Genomic DNA, 18915 nt, shown 5'->3' with positions numbered 1-18915 from the left:
TGCCAGGGTTGGAGTATTTGAGCTACAGGGAGAGGCTGAACAGGCTGGGGCTGTTTTCCCTGGAGCGTTGGAGGCTGAGGGGTGACCTTATAGAGGTTTACAAAATTGTAAGAGGCATGGATAGGGTAAATAGGCAAAGTCTTTTCCCTGGGGTTGGGGAGTCCAGAACTAGAGGGTATAGGTTTAGGGTGAGAGGGGAAAGATATAAAAGAGACCTAACGGGCAACTTTTTCACACAGAGGGTGGTACGTGTATGGAATGAGCTGCCAGAGAAAGTGGTGAAGGCTGGTACAATTGCAACATTTAAGAGGCATTTGGATGGGTATATGAATAGGAAGGGTTTGGAGGGATATGGGCCGGGTGCTGGCAGGTGGAACTAGATTGGGTTGGGATACCTGGTCGGTGTGGATGAGTTGGACTGAAGGGTCTGTTTCCATGTTGTACATCTCTATGACTGTATGACTCTATAACCGATCCAATCAGACAATAGACAATAGACAATAGACAATAGATGCAGGAGTAGGCCATTCAGCCCTTCGAGCCTGCACCACCATTCAATATGATCATGGCTGATCATTCCCAATCAGTATCCTGTTCCTGCCTTATCTCCATAACCCTTGACTCCACTATCTTTAAGAGCTCTATCCAACTCTTTCTTAAATGAATCCAGAGACTGGGCCTCCACTGCCCTCTGGGGCAGAGCATTCCACACAGCCACCACTCTCTGGGTGAAGTAGTTTCTCCTCATCTCTGTCCTAAATGGTCTACCCCGTATTTTTAAGTTGTGTCCTCTGGTTCGGCACTTCCCCATCAGCGGATATATGTTTCCTCCTGCCAGAGTGTCCAGTCCTTTCATAATCCTATACGTTTCAATCAGATCCCCTCTCAGTCTTCTAAACTCAAGGGTATACAAGCCCAGTCGCTTCAGTCTTTCCGTGTAAGGCAATCCTGCCATTCCAGGAATTGACCTCATGAACCTACGCTGCACTCCCTCAATAGCCAGAATGTCTTTCCTCAAATGTGGAGACCAGAACTGTACACAGTACTCCAGGTGTGGTCTCACCAGGGCCCTGTACAGCTGCAGAAGCACCTCTTTGCTTCTATACTCAATTCCTCTTGTTATGAAGGCCAGCATGCTATTAGCCTTCTTCACGACCTGCTGTACCTGCATGCTTGCCTTCATTGACTGGTGGACAAGAACACCCAGATCTCTCTGAACAGCCCCTTAACCGAATTTGAGACCATTGAGGTAGTAATCTGCCTTCCTGTTCTTGCCACCAAAGTGGATAACCAGACATTTATCCACATTAAACTGCATCTGCCATGCATCTGCCCACTCACCTAACCTGTCTAGGTCACCCTGTAATCTCCTAACATCCTCATCACATTTCACCCTACCACCCAGCTTTGTATCATCAGCAAATTTGCTAATGTTATTGCTGATACCAGACCTGCCATCTCAGGAATCAGTCTAGTAAGTGTTTGCTGCACACCCTCCATAAACATAACATCCTTCATCAGGTAAAGAGACTAAAACTGCACACTGTATTCTAGGTGTTGTCTCAACAAGACCCTATTGTAATTTCAGCAAGACATCCCTGCTCCTGCACTCCAATCCTAACGCTATGAAGGCCAACATTTGTTTTCTTCACACCCTGCTGCACCTGGACACTTATTTTCAACTTACTGTTCAGAGAAAGGATCACCAGACCTGAAATGTTAGCTCTGATTTCTTTCCACAGGTGATGCAGAACCACTGAGCTTTTCCAACAATTTCTATTTTTTTGTGCTCACCTTCAGCAATTGGTATACAAGGGCACCCAGGTCTCATTGTACCTCAACATCACCCATTCCCCACTTTTCCCAATGTATCACATTTCACATCATAATTTTCCTTGTTTTTCCTACCAAAGTGGATAAGCTTACATTTATCCACATATACTACACCTGCCATGCATTTGCCCACTCACTCAACTAATCCAAATCACACTGAAGCATCTCTGCAGTCTCCTCACTGTTCACTCTCCCACCCAGCTTTATATCTGAAAACTTGAGGATATTGCATTTAGTTCCCTCATTTAGGTCATTAGTATAGATTGGGAATCGCTGGGGACTGAGCACTGATCCCTGAGGTACTGCACTAGTCGCTGCCCACTACTCACAAAAAAGACATAGCTATTCTTTCCATGAGGAGCATAAGTTGGGAGCATAGGCTGTCAGGGAAGGATGTCATTGAAATGTGGAACTTTTTCAAGGAACAGATACGACATGTCCTTAATATGTTTGTACCTGCCAGGCAGGAAAGAGATGGTCGTGTGAGGGAACTTGGTTGACGAGAGAGGTTGAATGTCTAGTAAAGAGGAAGAAGGAGGCTTACATAAGGTTGAGGAAACTAGGTTCAGACAGAGCATTGGAGGGATACAGGATAGCCAGGAGGGAGCTGAAGAAAGGGATTAGGAGAGCTAAGAGAGGGCATGAAAAATCTTTGGCGGATAGGATCAAGGATAACCCCAAGGCCCTTTATGCGAATGTGAGAAACATGAGAATGACGAGAACGAGGGTAGGTCTGATCAAGGACAGTAGTGGGAGACTGTGTATTGAGTCGGAAGAGATAGGAGAGGTCTTGAATGAGTACTTTTCTTCAGTATTTACAAATGAGAGGGACCGTATTGTTGAAGACGGGAGTATGAAACGGACTGGTAAGCTAGAGGAGATACTTGTTAGGAAGGAAGATGTGTTGGGCATTTTGAAAAACTTGAGGATAGACAAGTCCCCCGGGCCTGACGGGATATATCCTAGGATTATGTGGGTAGCAAGAGAGGAAATTGCAGAGCCGTTGGCAATGATCTTTTCGTTTTCACTGTCAACAGGGGTGGTACCAGGGGACTGGAGAGTGGCGAATGTTGTGCCCCTGTTCAAAAAAGGGAATAGGGATAACCCCAGGAATTACAGGCCAGTTAGTCTTACTTCGGTGGTAGGCAAAGTAATGGAAAGGGTACTGAGGGATAGGATTTATGAGTATCTGGAAAGACACTGTTTGATTAGGGACAGCCAGCACGGATTTGTGAAGGGTAGGTCTTGCCTTACAAGTCTTATTGAATTCTTTGAGGAGGTGACCAAGCATGTGGATGAGGGTAGAGCAGTGGATGTAGTGTACATGGATTTTAGTAAGGCATTTGATAAGGTTCCCTATGGTAGGCTTATGCAGAAAATCAGGAGGCATGGGATAGTGGGAAATTTGGCCAGTTGGATAGAGAACTGGCTAACCGGTCGAAGTCAGAGAGTGGTAGTAGATGATAAATATTCAGCCTGGAGCCCAGTTACAAGTGGAGTTCCGCAGGGATCAGTTCTGGGTCCTCTGCTGTTTGTAATTTTTATTAATGACTTGGAAGAGGGAGTCGAAGGGTGGGTCAGTAAATTTGCAGAAGATACGAAGATTGGTGGAGTTGTGGATAGTGAGGAGGGCTGTTGTCGGCTGCAAAGTGACTTAGATATGATGCAGAGCTGGGCTGAGGAGTGGCAGATGGAGTTCAACCCTGCCAAGTGTGAGGTTGTCCATTTTGGAAGGACAAATAAGAATGCGGAATACAGGGTTAATGGTAGGGTTCTTAGTAAGGTGGAGAAGCAGAGGGATCTTGGGGTCTATGTTCATAGATCTTTGAAAGTTGCCACTCAGGTGGATAGAGCTTATAAGAAGGCCTATGGAGTATTAGCGTTCATTAGCAGAGAGATTGAATTCAAGAGTCGCGAAGTGATGTTGCAGCTGTACAGGACCTTGGTAAGGCCACATTTGGAGTACTGTGTGCAGTTCTGGTCACCTCACTTTAGGAAAGATGTGGAAGCTTTGGAGAGGGTACAGAGAAGATTTACCAGGATGTTGCCTGGAATGGAGAATAGGTCGTACGAGGATAGGTTGAGAGTGCTAGGCCTTTTCTCATTGGAACGGCGAAGGATGAGGGGTGACTTGATAGAGGTTTATAAGATGATCAGGGGAATAGATAGAGTAGACAGTCAGAGACTTTTTCCCCGGGTACAACAGAGTGTTACGAGGGGACATAAATTTAAGGTGAAGGGTGGAAGGTATGGGGGGGGGGGGATGTCAGGGGTAGGTTCTTTACCCAGAGAGTGGTGGGGGCATGGAATGCGCTGCCTGTGGGAGTGGCAGAGTCAGAATCATTGGTGGCCTTTAAGCAGCAATTGGATAGGTACATGGATAGGTGCTTAAGCTAGGACAAATGTTCGGCACAACATCGTGGGCCGAATGGCCTGTCCTGTGCTGGATTAGTGGTGCTGGAAGAGCACAGCAGTTCAGGCAGCATCCAACGAGCAGCGAAATCAACGTTTCGGGAAGGGCTTTTGCCCGAAACGTTGATTTCGCTGCTCGTTGGATGCTGCCTGAACTGCTGTGCTCTTCCAGCACCACTAATCCAGTATTTGATTTTCAGCATCTGCAGTCATTGTTTTTACCCTGTCCTGTGCTGTACTGTTCTATGTTCTATTCCTACACTTTGCTCCCTGTCTGCCAAACAATTCTCAATCAATTTCAGTATGTAATCTCCTAACAAACGCTCTTTTATTTTCTCATATGGGACTTTATTGAAAACCTTCTGAAAATCCAAGAAAACTACATTCACCACTTCCTCTTATCCACTTTACACATCGCATCCTCAAACTTTTCAGGCTGTTTTGTCAGAACCAACTTCCCTTTCATAAATCCTTGCTGGCTCTGTCTGATCCTGCCATTGGCTTCCACGTTCTCTGATAAAACAATGGTCTCTAGCACTTTTCCCAAGACCAATGTCAGATTGATTAGTCATTAATTTGCCATTTTTCTGTACCTCCTTTTTAAAATAGTGGGGTTACATTAGCTACTCTCCAATCCATAGGAACATTCCCAGAGCCCTATAGAATTTTGGACGATGACTGACCAGCAATGCATCTGCTTTTTTTAGGGCCACTTCCTGAAATCCTCGGGATGAAGTTTATCAGGGGAACCCCTGCAGATTTGTATGCCTTTAATCCCATGAATTTCCCCAAAACCATTTCCTGATGAATTACTTTATTTCAATTCCTCCTTTCCATTAAGCAATTTGTTAGTGATGTCATTAATATCTTCTCTGTGAAGGCAGAACCAAAATCTGTATTGAATTCGCTTGCCATCTCTTTGCTTCCCAATTATAAATGTATAAATTCCCCTGTTTCTGAATTTAGGGGATTTTTTCTTCACAAACGTACCAAAGATTTTACTAATGGTTTGTTTGTTCTTGCTTGAATCTAAATTGTTCCTAATCCTCAGGTCTGTTTTTTTTTAGCCAATTCATATTCTTGAATTTAATACTGTCTCTAATTTCCCCAGAGTTTGACTGCATTTCCTATATTATCTTTACACCAGACTGGAACTCTCCTCCATGTAGCATCTTTCCAGGCATGTGTTCCTCTGATATATCCTGCTATTTCTACTCTGACCAGCAGGCAGCATTGGTGGTAATCCCAAGATCACTCCCTTTGAGGTCCTACTTTCTCCCCATAAATATCCAAAGTGGTTTTACACACTTGACCTGCCGTCCTCCTCCAATGGTTCTTCACCAACTGTTCGATTGGATGTGACTATTCAGACCAGGCATAGGAGACAACCTGTTCCCAAGTTTAGAGGTATGCACATGCCCTGAAGCTCTTCAGCCACGCCCTGAAGCAGACCCACTACCACAGCCACATCTCCTTCCTCAGCACCTGCCAATGGAACCAAATGATCCCACATGGACTCCGGGCTACATTCAAACGAACACAATTTGGACCTGACCAGGACAACCTCTATCAACAACAAATCCAAAGCCTCCAGAAACAGTTCTCCCTCCGGATCCTCCGCTCCATGCTCGCAGCCTCATTGTCACATTCAACAGTGTTATCACCACTGAATCTCCCACGACCAACATCCTTGGGGTTACCATTTACAGAAACTCAACTGGACTCACCACATAAGCACAGTGGCAGCAAGAGCAGGCCAGAGGCTAGGAATATTGTGGTGACAAAATCACGGCCTGACTCCCCAAATTCTGTCCATCATCTTCAGGACACAAGTCAGGAATGTGATGGCATACCACTCACTTGCCTGGATGGGTACAGCCCCAATAACATTCAAGAAGCTCGACAACATCCAAGACAAAGCAACCCACTTGATTGACACCAAATCCATAAGCATCCTCTCCCTCCATCATGAACGCTCAGTAACAGCAGTGTATACCATCTCCAAGATGCACCGCAGAAATTCACCAAAGATCCTCAGACATTCCAAACCCATCACCACTTCCATTCACAAGGACAAGAGCAGCAGATATATGGGAACACCACCCCCGGCAATTCCCCTCTAAGCCACTCACCATCCTGACTTACATTCCTTCAGTGTCACTGGGCCAAAATGCTGGAATTCCCTCCCCAAGGGCACATTTCCCTGCTGAAGGAGAATCCGTATGGCTTGAGCTTAGAAACATCAAGGGGCAGAAAACAAACATAGGAATTTCCTCCCTAAGACCAGGCTTAATGTCTTAGGGGATATAACTGTGAATGGAGCTGGGAAGGGTTTAAATTAAAATAGGATGGGAAGCTATGCAGAGACACAGATGACAGGGAAGTAGATACTGGGAAATAAGAAAAGTGAAAGGTCAAGAATTCAAAGGCTAGAACTGAGCGGGGCCAGAGTGAACAGGACAAAGCACATGGACTATAACGGTTCAAGAAGGCAGCTCAAACCCACCTTCTCAAAGGGCAACTAGGGATGGGGAATAAATGTTGCCCAGCCAATGATGCTCATGTCCTAGAAGTGAATTAACTCACAGTGATTGACAATTATCACTCACGTTTGTTTAAGTTTTAAACAATGCAAGTTGACTCTGATTGGTCAGGGTATTACACTGCCAAAAGTGAGGGTACAGTGATGTAGTAGAATCAATCCCCAAACTAATCTCACTGCCCCACTCTCTCCCCATAGCCCTTTATTAATTCCCAAACTAATCCTACTGCCCTGCTCTCACTCCATTGCTTTGTATCAATCCCCAAATTAATCCCACTGCCCCATTCTCTCCCTATGGTCCTGTATCAATCCCCTAACTCATCCCACTGCCCCGCACTCTCACCAGAGCCCTCTATGAATATCCAAACTAATCACAATTCCTCGTGCTTTCCTCATAGCCCTATATCAATCACAGAATTAGTCCCACTGCCCTGCTCCCTCCTCATATCCTTGTATCAGTCCTGAATTAAACCCACTGCCCCACTATCTCCCCATAATAGAACATAGAACATAGAACAATACAGCACAGAACAGGCCCTTCGGCCCACAATGTTGTGCCGAACTTCTATCCTAGATTAAGCACCCATCCATGTACCTATCCAAATGCCGCTTAAAGGTCGCCAATGAATCTGACTCTACCACTCCCACGGGCAGCGCATTCCATGCCCCCACCACTCTCTGGGTAAAGAACCCACCCCTGACATCTCCCCTATACCTTCCACCTTTCACCTTAAATTTATGTCCCCTTGTAACACTCTGTTGTACCCGGAGAAAAAGTTTCTGACTGTCTACTCTATCTATTCCTCTGATCATCTTATAAACCTCTATCAAGTCACCCCTCATCCTTCGCCGTTCCAACGAGAAAAGGCCGAGAACTCTCAACCTATCCTCGTACGACCTACTCTCCATTCCAGGCAACATCCTGGTAAATCTTCTCTGCACCCTCTCCAAAGCTTCCACATCTTTCCTAAAGTGAGGCGACCAGAACTGCACACAGTACTCCAAATGTGGCCTAACCAAAGTCCTGTACAGCTGCAACATCACCTCACGACTCTTGTATCAATCTTGTATCAATCCCCAAACTAATTACACTGTCCCATTCTCTCCCCATCATCCTATCTCAATCCCAAACTAATCCCACTACCCAGCCCTTTCCCCTTAGCCCTGTATCAATCTGCAAACTAATCCCACTGGCCCACTCTTTCCCCATTGCTCTGTCTCAATCCCTAAACTAATTCCACTGACCAACTTCCTCCCAAGAGTCCTGTATCAATCCCAAACCAAACTCACCATCCTGCTCTCTCTCAATATTCCTTTACAACTCTCTGTTTTATTATCCCTGTATCCTTCAACCATGTTTTATGAAAAATATTCAAAAATGCTTTGGTTGCGGAAATGATGATTTCCTGTTCTCTCCACACTGTTGAAATAACATTCAATTGATGCTCCTCATTACTGAATCCCAAGCTGCAGAAACTATGGACTGGATTTTCTCCATCAATGTCTGGTGCTTATGGAGTGCGGGAGGAAAACAAGCTGAAAATGTGTTGGGCAGCTTCCTGAAAGCCAGTCCAGCACCATTACATCAGGTGTCAGAACGCCTGCCTGTTTCACCTTCGATCCTGTGTTATGAATAGAATACTGGATTTAAAAGGTGGGCGGGGAGAGGAGATACTGAGCAGAGTCAAAGAGAGATGCAAGTTACCCGTGGAAAGAAAAGATGTGAATTTACTTGGACCTTTCACAACTATCAGATGTCCCAAATCACTGTCTGGACAATGAGTTCTTTGACGTTCAGTAAAGTAGGAAATACAGGCACCAAGTTTCACACACTAGCAGCAATGCGAAAATTATTTGATAAGATGCTAATTCTGTTTATGATTAGAAACTAAAACTGAAATTTCTGGAAAAGTTTAGCAGGTCTGGCAGCATCTATGAAGAGAAGTCAGAGTTAATGTTTCAGGTCTGCTGACCCTTCCCCAGAACTTGCTGAGCTTTTCCAACAATTTCTGTTTTTGTTTCTGATTTACAGCATCACAGGTTTCATGGTTTCTATTTATTATGTACAGGTATATGATGTTCGTTGGTGAATAATTATTGACCAGGAATCCTCCTGCTCTTCTACAACTGCAGTTCTGGTCTTTTACATCTATTGCAAATTATATCTGGAAATGTGCTTCATCTGAACTACAGGGAGAAAGTGAGGACTGCAGATGCTGGAGATCAGAGTCAAAGAGTGTAGTGCTGGAAAAGCGCAGCCGGTCAGACATCATTCAAGGAGCAGGAGAGTCGACATTTCAGGCAGGAAGAGCTCATGCTTGAAACATCGATTCTCCTGCTCCTCGGATGCTACCTGACCAGCTGTGCTTTTCCAGCACCACACTCTTCCTGTGAACTACAGCACTCTTGATTGTATAGACCCTTCAACAGTGCAGCGCTCCCAGAGAACAGACCCTCCGACAGTGCAGCACTCCAACAGTATAGACCCTCTGACAGTGCAGCACTCCCACAGTACAGACCATCTGACAGTGCAGCACTCCCACAGGACAGACCCTCCGACAGTGCAGTACTCCCACAGTACAGACCCTCCGACAGTGCAGCACTCCCACAGTACCAGCCCTCTGACAGTGCAGCACTCCCTCAGTACCGACCCTCTGACAATGCAGCACTCCCTCAGTACCGACCCTCTGACAATGCAGCACTCCCTCAGTACTGACCCTCTGACAGTGCAGCACTCCCACAGTACTGACCCTCTGACAGTGCAGCACTCCCTCAGTACTGACCCTCTGACAGTGCAGCACTCCCACAGTACTGACCCTCTGACAGTGCAGCACTCCCACAGTATAGAGCCCCTGACAGTGTGGTATTCCCTCAGCACTGACCCTCCAACAGTGCAGCATTCTCTCAGTATAGACTCTCCGACAGTGCAGCACTGCCACTGTATAGACCCTCCAACAGTGCAGCACTGTCACAGTAGAGACCCTCAGATAGTGCAGCCCTCCCTCAGTACTGGCACTTTGACAGTGCAGCCCTCCAACAGTACAGACCGTCTGACAGTGCAGCACTCCCACAGTATAGGCCCTCTGACAGTGCAGCACTCCCTCAGTACCAGCCCTCTGACAGTGCAGCACTCCCACAATATAGACCCTTTGACAATGCAGCACTCCCTCAGTACTGACCCTCTGACAATGTAGCACTCCCTTAGTACCGACCCTCTGACAATGCAGCACTCCCTCAGTACCGACCCTCTGACAATGCAGCACTCCCACAGTACTGACCCTCTGACAGTGCAGCACTCCCACAGTATAGACCCTCTGACAGTGCAGCACTCCCACAGTACTGACCCTCTGACAGTGCAGCACTCCCACAGTATAGAGCCCCTGACAGTGTGGTATTCCCTCAGCACTGACCCTCTGACAGTGTGGTATTCCCTCAGCACTGACCCTCTGACAGTGCAGTGTTCCCTCAGCACTGACCCTCTGACAGTGCAGTGTCCCCTCAGCACTGACCCTCTGACAGTGCAGTATACCCTCAGCACTGACCCTCTGACAGTGCAGTATACCCTCAGCACTGACCCTCCGACAGTGCAGTATACCCTCAGCACTGACCCTCTGACAGTGCAGTATACCCTCAGCATTGACCCTCTGACAATGCGGTATTCCCTCAGCACTGACCCTCCAACAGTGCAGTATACCCTCAGTATAGACTCTCCGACAGTGCAGCACTGCCACTGTATAGACCCTCCAACAGTGCAGCACTGCCACTGTATAGACCCTCCAACAGTGCAGCACTCCCACAGTAGAGACCCTCCTATAGTGCAGCACTCCCTCTGTACTGACCCTCTGACAGTGCAGCCCTCCAACAGTATAGACCGTCTGACAGTGCTTCACTCCCACAGTATAGTCCCTCTGACAGTGCTGCACTCCCACAGTACAGACTCTCTGACGGTGCAGCACTCCCTCAGTACTGACCCTATGACAGTGCAGTATTCCCTCAGCACTAACCCTCTGACAGTGCAGTATTCCCTCAGCACTGACCCTCTGACAGTGCAGCACTCCCTCAGCACTGACCCTCCGACAGTGCAGCACTCCCTCAGCACTGACCCTCTGACAGTGCAGTGCTCCCTCAGCACTGACCCTCTGACAGTGCGGCACTCCCTCAGCACTGACCCTCCGACAGTGCAGTGTTCCCTCAGCACTGACCCTATGACAGTGCAGTGTTCCCTCAGCACTGACCCTCTGACAGTGCAGTATTCCCTCAGCACTGACCCTCTGACAGTGCAGTGTTCCCTCAGCACTGACCCTCTGACAGTGCAGCGTTCCCTCAGCACTGACCCTCTGACAGTGCAGCACTCCCTCAGCACTGACCCTATGACAGTGCAGTGTTCCCTCAGCACTGACCCTCTGACAGTGCAGCACTCCCTCAGCACTGACCCTATGACAGTGCAGTGTTCCCTCAGCACTGACCCTCTGACAGTGCAGCACTCCCTCAGCACTGACCCTCCGACAGTGCAGCACTCCCTCAGCACTGACCCTCTGACAGTGCAGTGCTCCCTCAGCACTGACCCTCTGACAGTGCGGCACTCCCTCAGCACTGACCCTCCGACAGTGCAGTGTTCCCTCAGCACTGACCCTATGACAGTGCAGTGTTCCCTCAGCACTGACCCTCTGACAGTGCAGTGTTCCCTCAGCACTGACCCTCTGACAGTGCAGCGTTCCCTCAGCACTGACCCTCTGACAGTGCAGCACTCCCTCAGCACTGACCCTATGACAGTGCAGTGTTCCCTCAGCACTGACCCTCTGACAGTGCAGCACTCCCTCAGCACTGACCCTATGACAGTGCAGTGTTCCCTCAGCACTGACCCTCTGACAGTGCAGCACTCCCTCAGCACTGACCCTCTGACAGTGCAGTGTTCCCTCAGCACTGACCCTATGACAGTGCAGCACTCCCTCAGCACTGACCCTCTGACAGTGCAGTGTTCCCTCAGCACTGACCCTATGACAGTGCAGTGTTCCGTCAGCACTGACCCTCTGACAGTGCAGCACTCCCTCAGCACTGACCCTCTGACAGTGTGGTCCTTTCTCAGGAGTAGCAAAGGAAACACTTGAGGAGCATCTTTGATGCCTCCCTGAAAAATGCTATTTCTTCACTGACTTATGGAAATCTCTAGCCCCAGGCCACACTGCAGAAGAAGCTTTGCAAAAGTCCTGACTAATTCAGGAGCAAATTACTGCAAATGTTGGAATCTATACTGAAAAGATAAAGTGCTGGGATGAAAGCAGGTCACACAGCATCCATGGAGCTAATGTTTTGAGTCTAGGTGACTCGACTCAGAGTCTGGTGAAGAGTAATCTAGGCACAACATATGAGCTTACTTCCTCTCTCTGGATGCTGCCTGATCTACTATGATCTCCAGCACAGTCCTCACTAAATCAGGTGGCTCTAATTGGCCAAGATGGCGGCCAAGCACAAACCGCCAAAGGAACAGGCTCGACACCATGTCTGCCATCACCCTCCTTCCTCATCTGTGGCAGGGACTGAGGATCCACAAAGCAAATTACCTCAGGACCCACAACTCCCTGGTGGAGAAAATTCATCCTCAGTCTCGAGAGACTGCTTAAGGAGAGAGCGGAGAGTGTGGACCTTCTGCTTTGTGTTCAAATCCTGCAGTGTGATTTGTAGTCAAAAATAAGACCCTCAAAACCTCAAGGTAGAAATAACAGAGAGAAAATTGTTGAGAAAATGAAGTGAGTGGAACCAGCTGGATCCTTTTGGCAATGAGGTCCTTGACTGGGGTTATTAACCTGGGTCAATCAGGAATGGCTGACCAATATAACCATGGGACCTGCTCGGACTGACTCCAAGCTAGCTTGGCTACAGCCAGTATACTGTGTGCAAGTGACTTGGTGACAGGATATTGGCCTCTGTGTAGTTATTTCAGACAGAAATAAAGAATTGGCTAAAAGAGGACAAACAGACAGTATTAAAAGAGTTAAGGTGAGGCACTGTCATTAGATATGAGTCAGTTTATATATAGTTTCCATCTCTTGGAAATTAAGTCAAGGCCTCATCTAAGACTCCTGTTCACATTGCATTATGTCAACAAACTTGGAGTATCTGTTACTGAAATAGTAAACGTAGACTTACAATTACTGCAAAAACAGCATTTACCCCTGTATAGAACAGTCAGGGGCTGAATTGTCTTCTCCCATTTGTCAGAAGCAATTGGTAAAGTGAGTTCAGAGTTGCTAGGAGGGAGTGGGTGGGCACCAATTAACAATAAATATTTGAATATTCACTGGAAAACCTACCTCTTTGAGCGCTGCAGCAGTGCACCCATCACAGAATGGCCCTTATAGTTGGGGAGCCCCATCCAGTAGCTGGGGTCAGACATGATCCTGATCAGCACTTCCCTGGTTCCAAACAAACATCGATTCGGACGTTGAACGTAGACGTCCCCTCGGTGTGCTTTTTAAATCAGGATCCCATTATTGCTTCTTCTCAGTGCCCAGGTTTCCAAGTGTTTGCTGATGGCAACATGACTGACTGAACTCTTTGTGTCTCTACCATTCACTCTCTCACACACTCTCTCTCTCTTTATCACAGTCACTCTCTCTGCCTCTGTCTCTCACACCCTTTTTTGCTTGCACTGACTCTCGTACCCAGGCGCTCTCTCTCTCTCACTGACAAAAGATTATTGACTGCCTCAGGGCTCCATTCACTCACACAAAAAAACAGCACTCGCTGTCCAGCATCTCACAGCTTCTCTGGCATTGAATCTTCCACAGTAAAGGGAGGCTGGGGGAGGGAGAAGAGAGAAGCAGAGAGGGGTTGGTCTGATTAGTGAGAGAGAGAGAGAGAGAGATTGTTGGGGTGGAGGGGAGCAGGCGAGGGTATAGAGAACACAGTCCAAAGTGTATTTTTGGTGGGAGTTGTGGGGGTTGGGGAAGCAGCAGAGAGGATAGTTGGAAGGATTGTAGAGGGAGGGTGATCAGAAAACAGAGAGGAACTCGGCCTGTGAGAAGGTGCCGGCAGCCGTCCTGTCCTTTATAGGAAGCAGCTTACTGCTGTGCGACAGGAAACTGTGAGCAGCTAGCTCTCAATTGCAGGGAGGGGTTGTGGTCAGGCTTGTTTTGCTGCTTCGAGGCCTTTATTAAAATGAAGTTTTCAGAGAGTAGCTTGTTGCTGGAAGAAGAATCTCTCTCAATGGTTTAATATGATTGTGGAAAAGTAGCAAAAACAGCAGAAAACATTCCCTCTAGTTTCACTCCAAACCCCTCAAAACTGGGGAACCTGCCAACTGCCTCACATCAGCAAATCCACAGCATTTATAATGCTTAGAGTATAGACAGCACCTACACAATAGGAGAAAGTGAGGACTGCAGATGCTGGAGATTAGAGTCGTGAGTGTGGTGCTGGAAAAGCCCACCAGGTCAGGCAGAATCCGAGGAGCAGGAGAATCAATGTTTGGGAATATCAACATTCCTCATGAAAGGCTTTTTCCCAAAACATTGATTCTCCTGCTCCTCGGATGCTGCCTGACCTGCTGTGCTTTTCCAGCACCACACTCTCAACCCTAGCACCTACAAAATATACAATACCCATAGAATATACAAAACACGTGCAAAACCAACAGTATAGACAGTACCTGCAGTATACACAATGATCATTATGTATACCAAAATATTGACAATGATTTGGAGATGCCAGTGTTGGACTGGGGTGTACAAAGTTAAAAATCACATAACACCAGGTTATAGTCCAACAGGTTTAATTGGAAGCACACTAGCTTTTGGAGCGATGCTCCTTCATCAGGTGGTTGTGTCACTATCACCTGATGAAGGAGCGACTCTCTGAAAACTAGTGTGCTTCCAATTAAACCTGTTGGACTAAAAACAAAATATTGACAGCAACTATAGAGTATACAATACCCACAGCATGTACAGTACCAATAGTATATACAACATCTGCAATCACAGCATCCACCGTAAAAACTGTCCTAGAATTTATAAAGGGGAGTAGAGAAATAGCAGGTAAGCTAAATGATTACATTGTGTCTGTCTCCACTGAGGACAACAGAAACTATCTCCCAGAGTTAGAGACCCAGTTGGCAAGGGAGAATGAAGACTTGAAGGAAATAAGCATCAATAGGTGGAGGATTGATTTTGGGAATGGAGGCCTGGGACCAATGGTGTGCTACAAGGATCCATGCTCAGTCCACTCCTTTTTGTCATTTATATGAACGATCTGAATGTGAACATAGGAGATATGGTTAGCATGTTTGCAGATGACACCAAAACTGGAGGTGTTGTGGTCAGTGAAGAAGACTTTGCAGCGGGAGCGGTCAGAGTGAGGAACAAGGAGCTGCCAGGAAGGTAATGTTTTTCCTCTTAATTCGTGAATAGGCTGAGTGGGAGTGGACACAGACATGGGAACTGCTGGGTACGTGAACAGATATATTCGGGCTGTGGTTAAACCCGAGACACTATACCAGTGTCTCCCACCCGTTCTCATCCTCTAACCAAAAACATAGACTGTGTGTGGAGACTTGGCAAGGTAATTGTTTTTGGTTTTTTTCCATTTATTCGATCTAGGGCAGTTGCATGCTCCTCTTGCAGGATATGGAAGGTCAGGATCACCACTGGTGTCTGCTGACTTCATCTGCAATAAGTGCACCCAACTCCAGCTCCTCACAGACCGCATTAGGGAATTGGAGCTGGAGCTGGATGAACTTCAGATCATTCAGGAGGCTGAGGGGGTGATACAGAGGAGTTATAGGGAGGTAGTTACACCTAAGTTACAGGATAAATGGAGCTGGGTGACCATCAGGAAAGGGAAAGGGAATAGGCAGACAGTGCAGGGAGAGCCTGTGGCCGCTCCCCACAAGAATAAATATACTGATTTGGATACTGTTGGTGGGGAGGTTTGGGGGGGGCGGGGAGGAGGTTTGGGGGGGGCGGGGAGGCAATGACCTACCAAGGAAAAGTCACAGCAGCCAGATTTCTGCCATGTTAGAGGGAAGAAGATTGAGAGGTGACTTAATTGAGACATATAAGATAATCAGAGGGTTAGATAGGGTGGACAGGGAGAGCCTTTTTCCTCAGATGGTGATGGCTAGTCTGAGGGGACATTATGCTAGCCATCACCAATTGAGAAAAAAGATGTCAGAAGTAGGTTCTTTCCTCAGACAGTATTAGGGACATGGACTGCAGTAGACTCAACAACATTAAGGGCATCTAAATGGTCATTGGATAAACATATGGATGAAAATGGAATAGTGTAGGATATATCGGCTTCAGATTAGTTCCACTGATTGGTGCAACCTCAAGAGCCGAAGGGCCTGTACTGCACTGTAATGTTCTATGTTCTGTGAACCTGGCTCTGTGGCTCGGAAGGGAATGGGGAAGAATAGGACAGTGATAATGGTAGGAGATCCAATCACGAGAGCAACAGACAGAGGATTCAGTGTTGCGTCTCGGGTGTCAGGGTCAGGGATGTCTCTGATCATGTCTGCAGGATTCTTAAGGGGGAGGGAGAGCAGCCAGAAGTTGTGGTACCAATGACATAACTAGGGAAAGGGAGGAGGACCTGAAAAGAGAATATAAGGAGATAGGTTGGAAGCTCGAAGGCAGGACAGGCAGAGTAGTAATCTCAGGATTGCTACCGGTGCCACAGGCTAGTGAGGCTAGGAATAGAGAGCAGGTGCAGATAAACATGTGGCTGAAGGGCTGGTGTAGGATGGAGGCTTCAGATATGTGGATCATTGGGGATATCTTCTGAGGAAGGTGCGACCTGTACAAGAATGGCTGGTTGCACATGAACTGGAGGGGCCCCAATATCCTAAGCGGGAGGTTTGCTAGAGCTCTTCAGGAGGATTTAAACAAGATTGGCAGGGGGAGTGGAAGCAGAGTTACAAATCAGATGATGGAGTAGTTAGTAAACAGCCAGACACAGCATGCAGAGAGTCTGTGAGGAGGGATAGGCACTTGATCGGGCAAAGGTGCAGTCAGTTTGATGGGCTGAAGTGTGTCTATTTTAATGCAAGAAGTATCAGGAATAAGGGTGACAAAGTCAGAGGATGGATCAGTACTTGGAACTATGAAGCTATGGCCATTACAGAGACTTGGACATCACAGGGGCAGGAATGGTTGTTGGATGTTCTAGGGATTAGATGTTTCAAAAGGAATAGGGGGGGAAGATAAAGAGGTGGGGGAATGGCATTGCTAATCAGGGATAGTATCACAGCTGCAGAAAGGGAGGATGTCGCAGAGGGTTTGTCTGCTGAGTCAGTACGGGTGGAAGTCAGAAAGAGGAAAGGAGCAGGCACTTTAGTGGGAGTTTTCAAAGGCCCCCCCCCAATAGCAACAGAGACACAGAAGAGCAGATTGGGGGGCAGATTTTGGAAAAGTGTAGAAGTAACAGGGTTGTTGTCATGGGTGACTTCAACTTCCTATTATTAATTGGAACCTACTTAGTTCAAATAGTTTGGATGGAGCAGATTTTGTCAGGTGTGTCCAGAATGGTTCCTGATGCAATATATAGATAGGCCAACTAGAGGGAAAGCCATATTGGATTTGGTCTTGGCAACGAACTATTCCAGGTGTCAGACCTCTTGGGGGGAGAGTATTTCAGTGATAGTGAGCACAACTCCATGACCTTTACTATCATCATGGAGAAGGAGAGGAGCAGACAGTATGGGAAAGTAATTGGGGAGGGGAATTACAATGCTATTAGGCAGGAACTAGGGCAACTAAATTGGGAAGAGATGATCTCAGGGAAATGCACAACAGAAATGTGGAGGCCCTTTTGGAAGCATCTGCTGATAGTGCTGGACAGGTTTGTCCCACTGAGGCAAGAAAGAAATGGTAGTTTCTTGAAAAAACTTTGGATGACAAGGGATGTGAAACACCTAGTCAAGAAAAAGAAGGAAGCTTCCTTAAGGTTGAGGAAACAAAGATTAGTCAGGGCTCTAGAGGGTTACAAGGGGGCCAGGAAGGAACTGAAGAATGGTTTTAGGAGAGCTAGAAGGGAGCATGAGAAAGTTTTAGTGGGTAGGACTAAGGAAAACCTTAAGGTATTCTATACTGATGTGAGGAACAAGACAATGGCCAGATATGGGGTTGGGCCTATCAGGGATAGTGGAGAGAATTTACACCTGGAGTTGGAGGAGCTGGAAGAGATTCTCACTGAATATTTTGTTTCAGTATTCACTACTGAGAGGGACCTTGACGTTTGTGAGGATGGCGTGAAACAGGCTGATATGCTCCAACAGGTTGATGTGAGGAAGGACAAAGTGCTGACAATTTTGAAAAACATAAGGATAGATAAACCACCGGGCCAGACAGGATAGATCCAAGGTTACTACAGGAAGAGAGGAAGAGATTGCTGTGCCTTTGGTGATGATCTTTGCATCCTCACTGACCACTGGAGAAGTGGCAGATGATTAGAAAATGTTATTGTTATCCCTTGTTCAAGAAAGGGAATTGGGACAATCCTGAGAATTACAGACCAGTCAGTCTTACATCACAGGATTCTGAGAGACACAGTTTATCATTACTTAGAAAACTATAGTTTGATTAGAGATAGTCAGCATGGCTTTGTGAGGGGCAGGTCTTTGACAAAACAGGTAGATGAAGGATGTGGTGTACATGGATTTCAGCAAGGCATTTGATAAGGTTCCCCATGGTAGGCTCATTCAGAAAGTAAGGAGGCCCAGGATACAGGGAAACCTGTCAGTCTGGATGCAGAATTGGCTGATCCATAGACATCAGAGGGTGGTTGTAGATGGAAAGTATTCAGCCTGGAGCTTGGTGACCAGTGGTGTTCCATAGGGATCGGTCCTGGGACCTCTGCTCTTTGTGAATTTTATAAATGACTTGGATGAGGAAGTGGAAGGGTAGGTAAGTAGGTTTGCCGATGACACGAAGGTTGGTGGAGTTGTGGATAGTGTGGAGGGTTGTAGTAGGTTGCAACGGGACATTGACAGGATACAGAGCTGAGCTGATGAGTGGCAGATGGAGTTCAACCTGGAAAAGTGTGAAGTCATTCACTTTGGAAGGTCAAATTTGAATGCTAGATATAGGGTTAAAGGTAGGATTCTTGGCAGTGCGAAGGAACAAAGGGCTCTT

At 47.0% G+C, this 18915-nt stretch overlaps 1 protein-coding gene across 3 annotated transcripts in view; it reads right to left on the bottom strand.

Annotated features, from left to right (window-relative positions):
• mast3b (microtubule associated serine/threonine kinase 3b) overlaps positions 1 to 18915 on the bottom strand; it is a 301525-nt gene that overhangs the window by 266556 nt on the left and 16054 nt on the right. For 2 of the 3 annotated variants that reach the window (XM_072594514.1, XM_072594517.1), the window contains exon 1: positions 13099 to 13852. The exons of the other annotated variant lie outside the window; for it this stretch is intronic. In XM_072594514.1, coding sequence (XP_072450615.1) covers positions 13099 to 13181 — 83 coding nt within the window. In that variant the 5' untranslated portion in view covers positions 13182 to 13852. Of the gene's footprint in view, positions 1 to 13098; positions 13853 to 18915 lie in introns of those variants that run through there. 3 annotated transcript variants of the gene reach the window in all.

The sequence above is a fragment of the Chiloscyllium punctatum genome, chromosome 24 (genome assembly GCF_047496795.1).
Source record: "Chiloscyllium punctatum isolate Juve2018m chromosome 24, sChiPun1.3, whole genome shotgun sequence".
In the NCBI taxonomy this organism is placed as follows: domain Eukaryota; kingdom Metazoa; phylum Chordata; class Chondrichthyes; order Orectolobiformes; family Hemiscylliidae; genus Chiloscyllium; species Chiloscyllium punctatum.
This window is presented reverse-complemented; position numbering and strand designations above follow the sequence as displayed.